This window comes from Puntigrus tetrazona, chromosome 15 (assembly GCF_018831695.1).
Source record: "Puntigrus tetrazona isolate hp1 chromosome 15, ASM1883169v1, whole genome shotgun sequence".
Lineage (NCBI taxonomy): Eukaryota > Metazoa > Chordata > Actinopteri > Cypriniformes > Cyprinidae > Puntigrus > Puntigrus tetrazona.
The window spans coordinates 1,056,000-1,075,937 of NC_056713.1; the positions used below are offsets into that span (position 1 = coordinate 1,056,000).

The following is a 19,938-nucleotide window of genomic DNA, read 5'->3' on the forward strand; positions in this document are numbered from 1 at the left end:
AAAATATACATTTTATATTTTATATTTACATTTTATTGCTTATATATTAAATGTATTTATATACAATATAAATTTTGAATATGAATTACTGCTACGATAATAATATATGTGTGTGTGATATATAATATATGTGTATGTATATATATATATATATATATATATATATATGCATATGTGTGTGTTTGTATACTGTGTATTTATTATGTCTATGTAAATACAAACATGCATATATGTAAGAAAAATATGTTATATTAAATATATTTATATGCTGTTAAATATAATATATATATATATATATATATATATATATATATATATATATATATATATACACACAGACATAAATATTTTCAAATGTCAAAAACGTATCAAAAGTAAAAGTATTTATATTATTATATATATATAAATATATATATATATATATGCAAAATAGTAAACATACATATATAATGTAAAGAAAATACTTATTTTGAATGTGATTAATCACGATTAATCGTTTGACAGTCATCGCACAAACGTATAATTCACTGTTAAGTAAGCATTGCATTTCACAAATTTTTTGAGTAAAATGGTTGAATAGCTAGTTAGCATGTCTCTTAAGGTAACTGTCTTTATGAATCGCAGGAAGTGTCCTTCTTAGCAAGGCCCAGTTCTTGGAAGGCTTGCAGATTACCTGTATTTAAGTAGCGTAGGTGTGTGACGTTTGGATTTGAGCCATTCATCCACAATGGGTGATTAAAGTGAGCAAGGGCATTTCACGACCCCGACATTCAAACCAGTGAAACTACGGTTACATAACAGACACACTGACTCGACTTGTTCAGAGATTCTGTTTTTGTGTTTGTAGTCTTTTTTGTGTTTGTAGCGTGTGCACACAGCTATAGCTCTACTAATGCTTACCGAAGAGATAAAGAACATTATCACATACATATTTTAAATAAATAACAATGTCAAATGATATTTTGAGTCTGGCTAAGCAATGGATTTACATTTACTATGAATTATTCATATTTCTGCTTTATTGTCAAGACAATGACATTGTTGACTACACTGAAAGCTCAACGAGACAAACTCAGACAAAGACAAGACAAACTCAGGATTCAATCAAAGGAGTAAATTTAATGAAGTAAGGCATTCATCAGCGTGTAGCCGTCAGTAGAACTCAGGAACTGAAAATGTCTTCTGTCTCTGAATTGCCTGCTGGAGATGGACATGAGTTCCCACACCCTCTCGCTCTCACGGAACCAGGAGTCTACCACTGGGACTTCCGCTTGATCACCGGTCTAGGGAAACAGAGGGGGTTGGTAACCTAGGACACATTGGAAAGGAGTTAGACCGATAGTGCGCTGACGGAGGGAGATTTGGGAGTATTCTGCTTAGGGTAGAAACTAGCTTCAGCTGTCCTGATGTTGATGACAGTAGGCCCGGAGATATCGACCGATTTTCTGGATTTTTCATTCAGTCTGGCCGTTAGTCTGTTGGAAACCAGAAGACAGGCTGACTGAGAACGTAAACTAGAAGTCAAAAGAAACACTTCCATATACGGGAGGTAAACTGGGATCCTCTCAGATACTATAGCTTCTGGAAGCCCAAAATGCCGAAAAACATTATGGAACAGCATGGTAGGTAAACCTGGTAGAGGAAGTGGCTTACAAGCCTTGGAGAACCTGTCACAACTAAGATGGTGGTATAGCCATTTGATGGAGGGAGGTCCACTCCAAGATGGGACCAGGGTCGTCGTGGGATTGTCAGGGGTAAGAGTTTACCTTCCGGCAGGTGGTGTGACGTAGATGTGATGGCACAGACTGAACATCCTTTAACATACTGGCCGACATCCCCCGGCCATGTTGGTTCACCAGTAGTGGTCTTGGAGAAGTGAGAGGGTTCGGTAGCTGCCTAGATGTCCAGATCCGGAGAGGTATGTACGGAGACCTGAAGGCACGAAGATCTTCCCTTCTGGACCTCCCGGCAGAGCAGGTTCGGTTCAGGATCAGGTTGGTGAAGTCATGAGAGAGGCTCTGCTTTAAGGTTTTTGTGGCCTGAACGATAGGAAATTGTGAACTTGAAATGCGTGAAGAATAGAGCCCACCTGGCTTGTCGAGGATTCAGACACTTGGCTTTTCTGAGGTACTGCAGGTTCTTGCGATTCATTCACATACTCCTCCATGGCCTCTCTCTCTAGGACCGATAAACTCGATAAACCCTTTTTGGAGTTTGGCACCAGGCAGCAGGTCGATGGCGCAATCCCATGGTTGGTGTGGGGGTTGGTGAGTGGCTGTGGTTTTACTGAAAACGTCGGCGTATGAGTGATATTCAGGTGGAATGGGAGTGGCAGGTTGGGCGTCAGGACTTTCGATGGTTGTGGAATTACAGACAAGCTTATTTGGCTGAGGCTTGATAACAGATGGCAAGCAATTCTCCTGACAGTACACACTTCATCTTAATATCTCCCCTGTCCTCCAATTCACAATAGGCTGGTGGCATGCGAGCCAGGGACGACCTAACACCACGTCCATAGTTGCGTACTCCAGAACAAGCAGGGATGGGATTCAACATGGAGACTACCGATTTGCAGGGACGGTGTACAGTGGCGAACAAGAACCTTGCCCAGGGGTTTTCCTTGAATGGTGGTTATCTGGTATGTGGTTGAGTGTCGGTGCCAGTCCTTGCTTTATCTAACAGGCTCTTTCTTGAGCAGTCAGGTGGTAACATCAGTCATCATGGGTCAGTAGCATAGTCTCCACATAATCATTGTTATTTTAAAATAACCATTCTTTTTAAATATGTATTTAAATCTTACTTATTTGAAACAAATAATATTGTAATTACATAATACAAAATAACATTGAAATTTTTTAAACAAAAATTGAAAGAAAAAAAAGTTTAAAAAATGATACACTGTAGATACACTGTTGATTTGTATTGATTTTTCTGTATGTGAACCTGTGTGGGCTGCTGTACTCGTTCTACATCGTGATGTACAGTACAGTAGCTGATAGACCACGTGAGCATTTCTCATTTGCTAGAGTACCTCACGACCCATAAGGCTTTGGCTCCGCTGAAGGCACTGGACACAAACAAAAGCCTCATTAGACTTTTAAATGAAGCTTTATAGAGAAACAGAGAGAGAGAGAAAGATTTCTTCTTTCAGACGAACAAGTTTTTTAAAAATTTATACTGGCTCTTCCATGCAGGTGGATAGCGGCCATTATTTTGAAGCTTCGTAAATCAGATATTTCTAGTTTTAAAATGATAATGTAAATAACTGACTGACTGACAGTCAGTTATTCACTGACTCAGAGTTCTGGCTTCTTGGCTGACTTCTGATTCGATGTAAGACGCAACATACGTCATACGTCGAGTCATAGATCAGACAAGAAGCTGGACAAGAAGAAGATAACATGAGTCAGTTATTTACCAGGATATATTTTGGAAAAACTGTGTTCGTCTGAAAGAAAAAAAATCATATAAACCCAGGATGGCTTTAAGGTTAGTAAAATAGGGGGTAATTTTTCCTTTTAGGTAAACTATTCCTTTAAGTAGCTAATTTTGTGCAATTAATTATTATGCAGTTTTTTTCTTTTAAAAAGATCATATTTCAATTATTAAAAATGTATTATTTGTTAAAAATAATAATGAATTATTTTAAATAGTATTTATCTAAAATAATGTATCTAAATATTATGTATTATAAATACAAATATAATATAATACAAATATAAATATTATTAAATATATTTATTTAAACAATTCTTTACTCTCTACATTTTTTCATCTCAAAAGATGCTAATAAAAACGAGCGTTTCTTGGGGCATTTTAAGGGTGCAACATGTTCATCAAATTATGTCAGACTGACATAAAGAGGATGCTGATCTGCGATGGCAGAGAGCAGGCAGAGACGAGCTACACACACGACTGCACACACACACACACACACACGCACACAGTGGCATTCTGAGTCCATTGGCTGCAGCAGAGAAAGAGAGAGCGAGCGAACCAGGGAGGGGCCGTCTGAGGAAGAGAGGGGAGGGTGAGAGAAAGACAAACAGCAGTGCACTAAAGGAGAGAGTGAGGGAGGGGTGCCTGAAGAGCACAGAGCGTGTGAGAGAGAGCTGTAAAGAGAGGGAGCGATCCAGCAGAGGAGAGCCACAGCGCGGAGGACAGGGGGACTCCAGACTGGATGGGCCCAGCGGTGCCTTGATGGAGTATGGGTCAGGTTTTAGGGTTCTCCCACTGCAGTGAGTCTCTCCTTTGTCTCTGTATTGCTCTCTGTACGCCGCTGACGCGTTTTTATTCTCTTGCTTTGTGTCTGATGCATCGTATCGGTTGCTTGTTGGCTCAAGCGCTCATTCACTTCATCTTTTTCGCTGGATTCTGCTGATGTTGCAGTGTGTACTAGCTCTGTACCTATGAATGCAGCATCTGTATGAGACTTCTGCTGTTTACAAATGAATTTGAGGGAAGGGCAATTTTGGAAAAAAATGGTTTAACAGTTTATTTGTTTTTGTAGAATTTGTGAGCGTAAACATTAAATACAGCCAGTTACGTCACACTATATTCTAGTTACACACATATATATATATATATATATATATATATATATATATATATATATATATATATATATTTATATTAATTGATCCTTTGTGATCACCCCTAAAAATAAGTTACATGAAGAACAATTCCATTGAACAAAAGGTTTTTCATAATGAAAAAAAAAAGTTCTTCAGTTTATTAAAATATATTTGAGCTGGAATGAAAATGGTTCTTTTAAAAACTGCTCACTGAAAGAAAAATCTTTTGAGAACCCAAAATGTATGAACTTTGATTTTTGCCTTCTATGCCATGTGACAGAAGGAGAAAAGGGGGGAAATGTGCCATTGAAGCTTAGTATAATACAATCAAATTATTTCATAAATTTGTTTTAATTTTGCATTGACATGTAAAGAAATATTATAGTTCAATTTGATTTAAAAATCAGAAAAATCTCATTTTTTTGTTCTATTGCAAGAAAGTAATGCTGTCAGATATTGATCGTGATTAATAAAAGTTTCTGTTTGCATAATATATGTGTGCAATATATATGTAAATATTTTCCTAATTTATACTGAATGTGTATTTATTTATGGACATAAATAAATACAGTATACACACATATATTATGCACACAAAAACATTCTGAATGCAATTAATCACAATTTATAATCATTTAACAGCACAAAAAAGTATATATTTCAATATAATAAAGTTGGATATAATGCAATATTTAGTCACATAGTCAAGTTCTAAAAGTACTTCTATTAAATCTATTCTATGTTCTATTAAATTACTCTGTAATCCATCTTTTGGAACCTTTATTTTAAAGATTGTATATGCAAGAATGTAAATTATAATAATATTATAATAAGTCTCTAAATGCATGTTTTTATTGGCCAGGCGTGAAATGCAATACTCTTTTTTGTACAGTGACAGAGATCTAAAAGAAAAACACCTCACTTAAAGATCTGAACAAAGCTTTGTTCCTCTGTTTGTTTCTTTCATCCCATTGAGCAAAACATGAAATGGAGGCTCAGAGGCTTTTATCACAGGTCTCTTTTATGGATGACCATAATATTCAAATAGACATGAGCTGCCTAAGCCTGCTTCACTTTGCAGTTGATTCTTGGCAGGAACTGCCCACTTAAAGGAAAGAACTGCATGAACAACAAGAACTATATGAAAGAACATGTAGCTTTCTCAAATACCACAGTGGAAACAGAAAATACGCTAAAAAAAATAAGTGACTTTTACCTGTAAAAAAACAGTAAGTTCCCGTACTATATTACACAGAGGAAACTGTAACACATCTAACCAGCCATTTAATTTTACAGTATATTGCTGTTAATTCTATAGTTTGTAAAAAAAAATAGAACAAATCAATGTTTAATTTACAGCAAAAAACTGTAAACTGATATACCCAAAATATTCTGTACAATACTCCTTATTTGAAAGTTTTTTGCTTAAATAATCATGTTTTGTTATTATATATATATATATATATATATATATATATATATATATATATATATATATATATATATATATCAGTGTTGTTGAATTTACTAATAAAATTATTGAATTTACTTTATAAAATTATTCTGACAACCTCAGCTGGCAAATTTATTTTGTAAAAACTATATTTTTTTACAGTGTAGTTTCAGTCCTGAGATTAAATCTATAAATACTGGGATTAAAATTTACGCACACTCAGGACATCGAAGATACATCTGAGTTGTTTTTTTATCAGAACAAATTTGGTAATGTAGTATCGCTCTATTGCTCACAGTGAATAGTTACTGTCAGAAGAAGAGTTCAATCAGCTAATAAAAACATTATCCACAAGTTATCCACACCACTCATCTTGTGAAGTGAAGAGCTGTGCGTTTGAAAGAAACGAATTAAACAAAGCTTCTGGCTAAAACATAAGTTAGCTAAAAATATTTCTCCAGCAAAAATTTCATTCAATTTATTTTATGCAATATAAAATTAGTTTCATACAAACTTTGCAAACTTAATTTTTATGCACTTCTGTATTAAACGGTTGAAATAGTATTATTAAAATTGCTACAGAATTCTTGCTGTGTTCTTTACTGGACGTTGATGGTAATAATTATAAACACCAAGACAATATATTTCAAGTGATTCATTAAGCATTATTTATTTACTTGCTCTGTCTTATTTCAGAGGAATTCGGAACAGTGAGCTCAACACCTGACTCCACTCCTCCCTGCTCAGACGGTAATATTTTCATATAAACTATATTTACACACATTCAAATATAAGAGTCCTTCAGTTATATTTGCATGTGTTCTGATATCCACATCTATTATAACCCCTTAAAGGGATAGTTCACCCAAAATGAAAGACCCCATGATTTACTCACCCTCAAGACAACCTAGGTGTATTTGACTTTATTTTATTCTTCAGATAAATACAGAGTTATATTAAAAATGCTTTATAATGGCAGTGAGTGGGATTTGGTATTTTGAACTCCAATAAAGTGTATTTATCCAGAACCAAGTTTTGTTTCCTCTTGGCCTATATTAAAATTCTCAAACATTTTTTCTTTTTAGAAAAATGGAAAAGATTTCAAAAAAAGGGTTGAAGGAAAAAAGTCATGTACACCCAGGATAGCTCGAGGGTGTGTAAATCATGGGCTAATTTTCATTTATGGGTGAAGTGTCCCTTTAAAAGCCAACATATGCATAGCCCTAATCATGCAGCGTTTCTCCTAAGGTGGAAATGAGGAGTCCGACTTCCCAGAACTGCAGACGGCCAGGGAATGGTCTGATGACGATGAAGGCCTGGAGGATGATGACGCATGTCTCAGCAGCTCTTCTGTGTGGGGCACGCCGCGTCAGAACTCCTTTGAGCTCACCTTCTCCTACATTGCCTTCTCTGAGAGCGACAGCTCATCGCGGAGAGACTCGGGGCGCCGCAGGACCAGCGGGAGGAGCGGACGCTGCCCACCGCTCCGCACGGACACTCTGGAGAGCCAGGGGCCTTCCGACTCCCCAGCTGTGGAGTGGGACCCTCATGCCTTCTTGACTGTAGAAGGAGAGGAAGACGCGGAGGAGCAGAGCCTGCAGTGGACTCTAGAGCCACAGACTCACAGGGTGGAGGAGTTTCAGGATAAAGACACAGGGACATGGGAAGCAACGGAGGAGATCTCAGGCATCCAGACTCGCAACTTATCATGCAGTCGTCAAGATGAGCAAATAACAGGTGCTCATGTAAACAGATTGTAAACAGATGTGTGTTTTCGCACGTGTGCATGGTGCACTTTAGGTTCAAAGCAGACACTGACTTGAATTAAAGGGATATATCATTGGAGGTGGGGTATTTAGTCTTTGGCCAGTAAGAAACCACCCAGAAAAGCTAAATGAAAAGCAATGCTCTAAAACACTTCTGAAAAACCACATATGAAGGCTTTAGTAACTACTAATAGTTAATAACACTGTGATAGTAATAAGTGCTAATAAAAAACAGACTTTATGCTTTGGTAAGAATTCATCATTGTTTTTTTAAATATTGATTATTACTATATCGATTATGTGAGCGTGTGTAGATAAAATAATTCTGACGTAATTCAAAAAAAGGTTATATAAAATGCATACATATTTTAATATTAATTTCATTTGTGTTTAATCGTATTTAATGTAGACTTTCATGTTTTCAAATAAAAAAAAGTAATTAATATCATTTTTACATAGTAAAATTACATAAATCTCTTTGTAATTCATAAATTCCAATTTTAAAGGTAAATAAATTACAAATATTTATTTTAAGAAATAATTAATGATGAAATAGAAATTTGTTTTAAAATATAAAAAATCTAAATGACAAAACTAATACTTTAATAATAAAATAGTATTTTATATGTAAATTGGTAAAGTAATACTTTTTAATTTAATTTAATATAATTCATAATTATAATATTAACTTAACTTTAATAAAAATAAAATATTAATTATTAATTAAAATATTTAGTACGTAATAAAAAGACTATTTAAATTGTAAAAATGCATGAAAATATGCATTTAATTGTTTTGTACAATTAAATTGTATTGTACAATTGTGGATAATTTGCTAAAAATAATAATTAATATAATTGCGTTAAATAATGAAAATAATTTTAAATGAAATTTTTGATGCATTATTGACAATAGTAGAAGCATATATATACTGAAAACATTTTCATTCACTGTTTGTCATTCAGATAGTATCACAGTGATTAATTGTGAATTATGTCAGCAGTACCCCAGCTTCATGGGTCAGACCCTTCTGTTGCCACGGAGACCATGGCCACCCTGCAGATGGTGGAGCCGTCACACACAATGCCTCCTGCCATTGGACGAAACACTCAGGAAGAACAGCTCTGTAAGCAGTGCTACTCCACTCTCAACTTAACCGAGGGGCCAACAGTTCACATCCAAATAGCAGGTTAGACATCGCTTTCCATCTACTCCCTGTTTCACTAAGACTGCCATAAATGCCTGGTTGTTTCTGACAGCACTTAATCAGTCAATATGTCAATATGTAAAACAGATCCCAGGGATTTGGTTTCTCTTTGTTCACGAGAAGTACAGGCTTCCCACATGTGAACACAAATACTGGTGTTTTATTGGAGAATACAGTTTCCGTCGCCATGGTAACACACTCTAGGGGCTGAACTGTAATGGGCTGATGATACTGAGTGGATTCCTGGCCTGTCTGTCTTTATTATTGCACACAGAGCGGTAAAAGCATAGTCATGCTGTCTGTATGTGCCGTACAGCTCAGAGCCATTATAACTGGCATGTGTTTCCAGCGTGGATTTTAGAAGGGCGGTGACAAAATGCACTCTCATGTGCACCGAAGTATATTGACTGTAAAGAGCCTTCCGTGTCCAAAACATAATGTGAAACATTACAGAAATTATCAACCAGAGCAACAGATGTTCATAATATCAATAGCACAATATGAAGCAGAAACAGATGCATATTAAAAACATATAATACATTAGAATTTTGTAAAGTATGTTGTTCTCACACACCATGGTGGAATAAGAATAAGAATAGGAAATAAAACTAATTCACTAGTAAATAGATCATACAAGAGAAGATAAAAGAAGTATAAATATGAATCTTAACTCATATTTGTGTTGTTGCACTTGCAGATTTTTGTTATTTTAAATATAAAATCAAAATATAAGACAAAATAACACAGTATATGAAAACACACACAAACACACACACACACACACACACACACACACACACACACACATACATATGTTGGTATTTGTGGTTTATGAGGACTCTCCATAGCGTAATGGTTTTTAATACTGTAAAAACTGTATGTGCTATTGCCCTACACCTAAACCTACCCCTTACAGGAAACTTTTTAGATTTAGCATGTGTTTTTTAAGCCTTTTGTATTATGTCTTCATAAATCACCTTCATATTCTAATACCTCTGTCATACCCATGTCATTAAACAAATTTGTGTCCCCATAAACCACAAAAAGCAATACACACACACACACACATACACACACACACATTTTGTATTGTTTTAATTACTAAATAAATATTTTATTAGTAAAAATTATTTACATTTAGCATTTATAAGGACCTTCCAACAAATATTTGGAACACATACATACAAAAAGATATTTTGAAAAGCATTTTACAGTTTCATTATTTATTACTTGGTTGTTGTTTTTTTCTTTTATATTTTCATACAATGAAAGTCAGCGGTGTTTCAAACAGGGTTGTGAACAAGTCACACAGCTTTGGAGTTCTTGGTTGGATGAACCGTCCTTTTAAATGAGTCAGAGATTATTTGCAATGTAAATCAAAGATATTGCCTGTAAAACCTGTGTCCAATCATTTAGTGTATAACATTTTCCTACACTTAGGAAATTTAAACTGGCACGCCTTTTGTATGAAATCCATAATCTGATATACATGCTGTTGTGAGTGTTGCTTAACCAGTAAGACAATGAAAATGTGCAATTTGGATTACAATATTCTGTAAAGTATATTCTGTGTACACACAGTGTATATTTTAGATATAAGATGGTCTGTTATGCATGATTATGATGATTTCAGTGTTATTGGAATATTTTTAGTATGTTTGATTTGTCTTCCTTAAACAGCAGTTGTAGTTATTATATAATGAAAATCAAGTGTAGATATTAGATTTACAATTGTATTACATAATTAACTCGTCTGAACTGATCACATGTAGATGTACAGTATGCACAGTGCATTTGTGAGTGAGTGTATTTGTCTTTAATGGGGCGGGCACAATTGAGCAGATTTATTTTTGGGTCATTGGGCCGGGGGGCTGCTGACAGAGCAAACCCAGCCAAAAACAGCTTGAGGGGGTTTTAGACAAGATCAGGGGCATAGACAGAGGCGAGAGAGGGATCGGCCCATGAAGACTCCAAAATGACTTGTAAAGGTGAGGAAGCGGCACAAACTGGGGCTTTGAGAATATGATTGTCTCCACAGAGGATTATTTGAGCTCAGAGACACGGGTTAGGTGCATTTTTATTTCTGTCTGAACCACACAGAAAAGAGTTGAGAGTTTAAGCCTTTGCTGTCCTTTGAGTCGAGTCTATTATTTTTACTATTTTTGATTATGCAAGCGAGATATCTCATGATATGAGGTTTGTGTGGGACATGGAGAATGAACATCAACTGAGAAAGTTTATGTTCATGTAGAAGTTTCACTTCACAATACATATCTAGATGTTATTCTCAGTTTAGAGTTATTTCGTTGGTTAATTGTAGCATTTGCTAGTCAAATATTAAATTACACAACTGTGCTACTTTCATATAGTCCATCTTATATCTCCATTAATCTCTAGTATCTGTATTTGGTAAATAAGTAGGATACTGTACTGTATTAAAAAAACCTTCAGGATGACACTGATATCTCTTTGTCTAGAATGAAAACCTAGAATGATAATGACCAACTGACTGTCTATTATTCAACAAATAATCATGCTTTTGTTCCTGAAATTTGTGAAGATGTGAAATTCAGTGACTTTCATTCAATCTGAAAGGCCACCGTTTAATTTTCTTTCAGAAATGAGTTTAGAATGTCATTAGCTTTGTGTTTGTTTATATTGCCTGAGCTGGGCAAGCTTGCTAAAGCTAACTGCGTCAGTAGGGCCACCTGGCATAACAATAGACGGTTTTATCTAAAGCTAGAGGCTTGTTATACATTACGTTTAGGTTATAAATAGTCCATCCACCTGCTGATAGGTCCCCCATTCAGAGTCGCACGACAGACATGAATGGCATTAGCGCTGAGGTAATTCTGAATGGATTAGCCACAGTATTGGTCTGTAAGCTGTAGCTTTGCTCATACGAGTCCCTTTAGACAGGGGACAGAATATTTTCCTAGTGAATAAATCTGCCTTCATAACAGTGAGAAGTGCTTGCGATCGAGAAATACAGTTGTTCTCATTACTGAAAGTTATGTGCAGAAGCCCTGAGACTAGGCAATGGGATACAGGTTGAGTGCTGTCAGCAGGTGCTTTAAGGGACCACTTTAAATTCTTAGTTTCTCTTCCTTGACTAAAAATAGCAGAGGTCAGCCTAAAAGACTCCTTGCAGTTTGTCTCCCTGTCATCGATAACTTAAACCTCCCCACCAGCTCATTTACTGTAGCCTCCTTCCTTAGAAGTTTTGATGTACGTTTATCTACATTGATGCTTTCAAAGCATTGCTGTAGTATTCCTCATTGTAGAATTCTATTTTAGCATTCGTTAAAACAAAGTTCTAAACAAAGGTTTGGGAGGAGCTAGTTCATCTAATCATGCCAATTGTTATGCAAGAATATAACCTATAAACAGATGATTATCTCACTGCCATGTCACCTGATCTGCTTCCTTATATCTTTTCTTTCATTATTTTTTACATTATTATCAAACGGTTTAATTTAAAAAAAAATGTTAATCTCTATATAAATCTGTTGCACAATTTTTTTTTTTTTAATTAATTTTTACGATAACTACTAAACCCTTAAAGACAGATGGACAGTAAGCTTCAAAGTTGCTAAAAGATGGTATATGCGTATGTTGAAGTCATTACTGCATTATTTCAACTTTAAAAAAAATTCTTGTATAACAGTTTCTGGTGGAAAAACTACATTACCCATAATTCCCAAACAACTATCCACCAATCGGAGAATACTTTATTGTATCGTAGTTCTTTCCATTGTTGATTTGTTTCAATTTACATTGTTACACACCTTTTGTCAGATTTTGAATAGGTTTTTGATTCAAATTATAATTTATTTGGTTTAAGGCTTGTTTAAAAATTGATGCTGAAACATGTTTCTGGTTTGTATCAACCACTCATTGCTCTCAAATTTTCCTTCACCTTGACGGTATAAGATGATAAGGATGTTGTTTGAGATGCAACCCCAGATTTAAGCCTAACCTTAAGATCTGATTGGTTGATTTGAATGTTGTTTCAGGTCCAACAAGGTCGTTGATCCAATAACATATCCTACTTGAGTAAATCACATTAAGCTTCCCGTTCATTTTATTAGAGGTGCTCTCAAAACCCCAATCTGCATTAATGCAGCTGTAATTGTGCAATGTAAAATAATTAGTTTGATAACTTGTGTAAATTGAAGTTAACATGAAATATGATGCATGCATTTAATAAAGTTGGCCTTTATAAAAGTAAATAACATCCTGAGGTTAATATCCTAAATATGCAGATAAATGTAAAAGCTGAGAAGACAGATAAAATATTGCTTCAGAATAAGTTATTTAACAAATGAATTATTACATAATATTTTATTACATTAAAAAGGTCTTCAAAAAGTAAAAAAATAGTAGAGGCACCCTGATTAAGTCCCCCATCGTACCAAAGTCCTTGAAAGGTTCTTTTAAACCCAAGACTTTGTCTTTTTCTCGATCCATGCAGTGATGGACCTGATCTACTGGAAGGACATGGAGCGGACGGGGATGGTGCTCACGGGGCTGGTGGTGGGGCTGTTATCTCTGTTTCAGCTCAGCATCATCACTGTGGTGTCCACACTCTCCCTGGCCATCATCTGCTTCACCATCTCAGTCAGAATCTACTACAAACTGCTCCACGTGCTCCAGCTGGGAGATGGAGTTCACCCTTTCCAGTGAGTCTCGGTACTCTTCTTCTGTCTTCTTCAGTTCATTTGCAGATTCCAGATATTTTCTAAATCCTCACCTTAGTAATATACTAAATACTCACTGAGCAGAGCTACATTATGTAGGGGTCTTCTATACCAGTGATGATTTCATTCAGGTGTGTTAAATAAGGGAGACATTTGAGAACCACTGTTCTATACAACAAGTGCCCTTTCTATTTTGCCAACATTTTGGAAGCAAATTTCAAAGCAATTAATCATTTTAAACATAATATCAAACAAAGACCGTCTGCAAGTGATAGTAATTGCAGTGTGCAAATAAGTAAAAACTATAAATATATTAACAAAAACATATTAAATATTGTATTATAGAATATATATATATATATATATATATATATATATATATATATATATATATATATATATATATATATATATAGAAGAATGTTTAAACTATTATTTTTTGCATTAATTTGACATTACAAACGTTATGCTTAAATGTCAAGAGACTACAAGGTGCTTATTAAAATAATTTAATACTAATATTTCTTCTTAATAAAGTATACTGATTTACATTTACTGCAATGTTCAATTGATTTTAATAGTGCCGGGCAACCAATAATCGTGATTAATTGCATCCAAAATAAAAGTTATTGTGTATGTAATATATGAGTGTTTTCTGTGAGTATTAAGTATATATAAATACAAGCACATATATGTATATAGTTAAGAAATAGATGTTATATTAAATATAATGTATGATATAAATGATATGAATATGAATACATGCATGCAAATACATGTAAATATTTATATACATGCATTTATATACAAAAACATATACACAGTGCACACACACACACACACACACACACATATATATGAAACCTTGTATTTTGGATGTGATTAGTCAACACCATTTTTATTAGTATTTTTACATGCTTACAGTAACAAATGTCCCAAATTGCATAATTTTAGCTTATGATGTTATTTAAAAATCTAGTTTATTGCATGTCTTGTGCTCAAGATGTTATTTTGGGTGGGATTTTGAGTGGAAGTGTAGAAAATATAATTTACATTATTAGAAGATGGATTAAAAAAACTAGTGTAAGAGTGATTTTTTTTTCATAGTGCAAAAAAAAGCAACTGTCTAGCTAAAAGAAACCACTTTGAGCTCTGCTTACTCTGCCTACTACACTGCTAACTCTGAGCTATGCCAAAAAAACCCCATAAAGCAGGTACATTTAGTGTCAGTGTATAACGCTGTGTCTGTTCGTATTGATGTGCTGCAGGTCATATCTAGAGTTGGACATCAGTTTGAGCGGGGAAGAAGCTCAGCACTACATGCAGAAGGCCATAGTGCTGTCCTGCTCTGCCGTAGACACACTAAGGAACCTCATCTTCGTGGGCAACCTGTTCAGCTCACTCAAGGTGAGGCCCGAGAACTGATGATCTAGAATAAAGTTCATTCATCTGAATCTGTGTGCCAGATCAATCAAATATATTCCACACCGATCACTCTCAGAATGTTTTATTAATCTTTTTTTAGTTCTCTCTTTCTGAATGCACTCATTCATGTTTCTAGTTTGCTCTGTAGTGTCTGACGTGAGATGTTTTTTTTCTGTCTTCTTCTGTCTTCCCTTTTTTTTGTTTTTTTTTGGCTTTTCATCCTCCTGAGACCCGACAGAAAGGTTTTATATATATATATATATATATATATATATATATATATATATATACCGTACCACCTTGAGAAAACCCTTACCGTTTCTCATATTTCATATAAATATGGTTATAATGTCTCCACAACAAAAAAACAACTAATTTATTCTTTCTTGTTTACATAAAAAAGACTAATTACACATCAAATACTAATGATAATTGCTAAATAAAACACTCTTTCCCTTTCCGTGACATTATTGAATCCAAGGCTGATTGCATAACCACTGTGGCAATCAAAAAGGTCCTCTATAAAGGACAACAATTATTTTCATTATTTCAAGCCTCTCAGCTGTGCACTTAAAATAATGCCTCTCGCAGCTGTCACTCTAATTACACTCAAGGCTAACTGCATGAAATACTTCTGACAGTGTTTTGGGGTGTATTTTCAGGCACGTGTGGTCTATATGAGACTTGACATAGATTATCTCCCACATGGCGCAGAACTGAATCCATTTTTATTTTCTGTTTTTACAAAGGTTTTTAAATTGATGGGTTTTTTTTTGCTAAATTTACAACAATAAATAAATAAATAGATAAATATGGATGACATAATTATATTGTGAAAAGAACTTGATGAGAAATGTTAGATCGCTGAAGATCCACTTATTATCCAATTAAATCATTGTTTTTTGACATTTAAATAAATCCTGCCATTCGCCACTTCATCTTCTACATCTGCATTATGCAATCCAAGTGTATGCTGCGCGCTGGTGTATTTTGAAAATATTTATATACATGTATATATTTATAATTTATAATGTATTTTGTATATATATACATGAAATATTGAAACATTTTTTTAATTAAATATACACATGCACATGTTTGTATTTATATATACATAATAAGTATACACAAATATATTGTGTAAACAAAATCATTTCACACAAAATCGTTTAGCAGCACAACAAAATGCTTTGTAAAATAGCATTTTTATTTTATATAAAATAATAATAATAATTAATCAATTATTAAATAAATTCATTTGTTTGTTTGTTAATACTAAATAAATAAAGTAATAATAAATAAAAAATATTTTTAAGCTATCTGAGAGTTCCATGAATTATGTCTAGGAGATATTAAAGAGACCTGTTAAAAGAATTTGGTAACACTAAATAATTTTAAGTACCGGTACAATTATTTTAAGTAGCTTATGACCGTGTAATATTCTGTGATTTTAATGTAATTAGAAATATATTACGTGGTTACTTAAATCCAACTAAGGTCATATGACATATTCATGAATACAGCGATGGTTTGGTACACTGGAGGAACAGTTATTTAAAAGTGACCTAACTAAATTCAGCCGGCCCTGCAAAGTCTTCAGTCTTCGGCCGAAACTCGTAATAGTCCTCAAGTTTCGTGGTGTCACCGAGTCACTCCGTGACCTGTGTGGAATGTGACATGGGACACGTGTGCTCTTATGTGGTATGAGACGGGAGGATACAAGAGGGTCTTGTCCTGAGAGCAGTTTCCAGTTTCCAGAAACTCCACACTAAGGAGACATAAGGGGAAACGTTTTCTCTGTGGGCCAGATAAAATAATCGTTGAAAATCACATCACGCTGTAGATGTTGGGTTTCGACGCGATGCTGAAGTGGCTTGAGGAATCGGATCGGTTTTCTGTACACTGGTTTGCATACGCGAACTTCGAGTAACGAAACGTTTGTTTGTTATTCACAGTTTTTGTTGCTGATGTATCTGGTCACGTTCCTGGGAAACCTCTGCAATGGCCTTACCTTGCTCATCATTGGTATGATATAACTTGACACGGTGACACGGTTGCATTGACAAATGCCTTTTTAGATCAGTTTTGCATTGGTTAACACTATCGGGTAGGTTTAGGGTTATCCCTGGATATTTAACGTAATAAAAACACAGAAATGCATACCTATATCAACATAATAAAAATTAGCCAGGTGCAGTGCACTGAGATACATATTTTCATGAGACCATATAGGTTATTACGCGTCTCAGTTGTAGCTTAACACAGTACATGTAGCAATTTTTTAAATCATGTAATAAAAAAAGTAAACGGGTAGAACAGAAAAAAATAGAGCAAGCTTGTGTCAGAGGTCTTTTTTTACGGATTGACCTATATATTATGATACTTTCTAAATGCTTTTTTAAAACTAGTTCTTGGTCTTCTTGTCCTCATGTGCTCTTCAGGTGTAATTGCTGTCTTCTCCGTCCCTCTGTTTTACACAAGGCACCAGGTAAACGATCTCTGTGAACATTAACAGTGACATCTCATATTTTATAACTGTATATAAGAAACACTTTTAACATGTCCCATGTTATTCTGAATCTGTGTTTCTTGACGAAATGTAATCTATAACGTAATGTATAATAAAAATAATAATAATAATGCAGTACCATACAAGTAGCTGTTTTTCACAGATTACTGTATCTTCCCCATACCTTTATATGTAATATTTAATCTGCGCCTCATGATATTAATTTAATTATTTTTTTATTTTTATTAATTTAATTGTTTAATTATTTAATTATTAATTCATTTAATTATTTTTAGGATAAAAGTCAGATTACATTTAACATAATTTTGAATGATTAATTTATAAATGAATGAATGAATGATGGTTTATGTGCAGTGATGTGACATAATGCAAACCATACATAGATTTATAAAGACAGTATTTCTAATTTTGTATTAATATAGTGGATTTACTTTGAGCAAAAACATTTTTTTTTTTTAATTAAATAGATTTTTTAATTAATAAACAGCCCTACACTGAGATGAGAAAAAAGCAAGTAACATAGCAAACATGAAATTCTTAAGTCTAAAGAAACATACTCAAAATAATCGAATTTTATATTCTAAGCTCATATTAATATGGAGGTTTACACAGCTCTTGCTGCTCAGGTCGCTCTCTTCTTTTACAGGACAAAGTGGACAGCTGCTTTACCGCAGTGCAAGCCCACATTGACAACATAAAGGACTTGTGAGTATAGCACCATCTACTGTGACCTTCTTATCATATCAGCGCTTCGTGTCAAGATGACTCATGATGTTTCTGATCATAATAGTTTATCGGACAGTTCTGATAATGTTTTTTTTGGTCTGTTAAACAGCCTTCATCGCCTGACCCAGGGTGGCGGACCACCCCCGGACCCCACTCCAGGTGGAGCTAAACCCAAAGCCCATTGAGACGCCTCACGGAGGAGGAGGAGCTACGCTCCGTCACTCAAAAAATGTCTTAATTAACAGTGCGCTCAGAGTCCCGCCTCTGCAGCAGCGGGGGGAGGGGCTAACGACACAGGGCCTTATATAGGAGGAAATACAGATTTAAGGGAGGACCACGCAAAGAACAATCTCGGATGAAAATGGAAGGCTTCGGAATTCTGAGAAGTTAAAGACACGTTTTTCATTTCCACGTTTCAGTATCAGTATGAGTGTATGAATGAATCACAGACCACTAAGATACTTGAACCACCTGTACAATAACAGCCCCTTGAGAGTTATCTGAATAAACATGGATGACTTCAGTGAAGTAAAAGCAGCGAGGGCTTTTCTGAATCCAGACCGACTGCAGTTCGCCTGCCAGAAATACATATGCAGGACCAGTTTCCAAATGGGGTTTTTACTTCTGACAGTCTCGAAATATCTTGTCGTGTGTGTGTGTGTGTGTGTGTGTGTGCGCGCGTGGGCAGCTTAACCCTGTTAAAGTACCTAAGAGCTATTAAAACCACAATGTTATTTTCTTTTCCAATGTTTTGTTTCCTTGGTGTTATTTCGGTGAATGTTTGATTTCCCATCAAAGCGCCACCCTGACTGCACCACATACTTGACAGCCGACCTTTGTACAAAAACACGTCGGAAGAATCACCACGTGGCTTATCACTGAGGTCAGGTGAGCTTTTGACCTTTGACCTTATGAGGCAGAATGAATCAGTCTTTTGAATCGCAACATTCCAACTTGATGGCATTTCAAAATATAAGCGTAAGCCTTCTGAAAAGTACACTGGAGCATATACTTTTACCATGAAAATAATATATTTCAATTACGGTTTAGGTTTATTTCCAAATGTGCTGCTGACAACAATTAGCTATGGTAAACTTAAATAGACTTACATTTTAGTGACCCTATTTTGGTTAATGAAAGCTTGGTGTTTTGGTTTTGAGTCCCCAACAACGGGTTGACGTGCATGCAGAGACAAAAAATGAATTTAATGTACATTTTGGTTCAGACCAACGTGAAAAGACCAACAAGGGGAGGTCAGGTCAGTCGAGGCTAAGATGAAATGGCTCGAGACTCTTAAAAATGACTTGTGGTTCAGTGATTTGGAGTCTTTTGAGAGACAGTAACTTTATACACGGTGCACTTTAAGATTTAAGAAAATTTGCAGGATGTTGGATATGCAGGATGTATGTCATTAAAAAACTTTACATGTAACATCTAATAACACTACTGTTAAAATAACCAAACTTTTACATTTGCTTTAATATGTTAGTCAACACAGCACAGCAAAAGATTATTAAAATGCACGATTTAAAATGTACTAATGAAACCTTTAATTTG

The 19,938-nt window shown here is 34.9% G+C and overlaps 1 protein-coding gene across 2 annotated transcripts; it reads left to right on the forward strand.

The window, feature by feature from the left end:
- Positions 1-4,036: 4,036 nt before the first annotated feature.
- Positions 4,037-19,122, forward strand: rtn2a (reticulon 2a). Of its 2 annotated transcripts, XM_043258301.1 has the most exons (10): positions 4,037-4,238; positions 6,724-6,777; positions 7,276-7,764; positions 8,794-8,982; positions 13,475-13,682; positions 14,969-15,107; positions 17,081-17,150; positions 17,567-17,613; positions 18,302-18,360; positions 18,491-19,122. In XM_043258301.1, exons 1-10 carry the CDS (start codon positions 4,208-4,210, stop codon positions 18,564-18,566), a joined length of 1,362 nt encoding a protein of 453 aa, XP_043114236.1. In that variant the 5' UTR covers positions 4,037-4,207; the 3' UTR covers positions 18,567-19,122. The 2 variants fall into 2 exon arrangements, with proteins under 2 accessions (XP_043114236.1, XP_043114237.1); XM_043258302.1 differs by lacking the exons at positions 4,037-4,238; positions 6,724-6,777; positions 7,276-7,764; positions 8,794-8,982 and adding an exon at positions 10,881-10,988.
- The last annotated feature ends 816 nt before the right edge of the window (positions 19,123-19,938 follow it).

Excerpts from the sequence above, each read along its gene's own strand:
- rtn2a (XM_043258301.1), top strand. The coding sequence starts at position 4,208 with ATGGGTCAGGTTTTAGGGTTCTCCCACTGCA. Across the intron at positions 6,778-7,275 it reads CACTCCTCCCTGCTCAGACG|GTGGAAATGAGGAGTCCGAC; the intron begins GTAATATTTTCA and ends GTTTCTCCTAAG. Across the intron at positions 17,151-17,566 it reads CCTTACCTTGCTCATCATTG|GTGTAATTGCTGTCTTCTCC; the intron begins GTATGATATAAC and ends TGTGCTCTTCAG.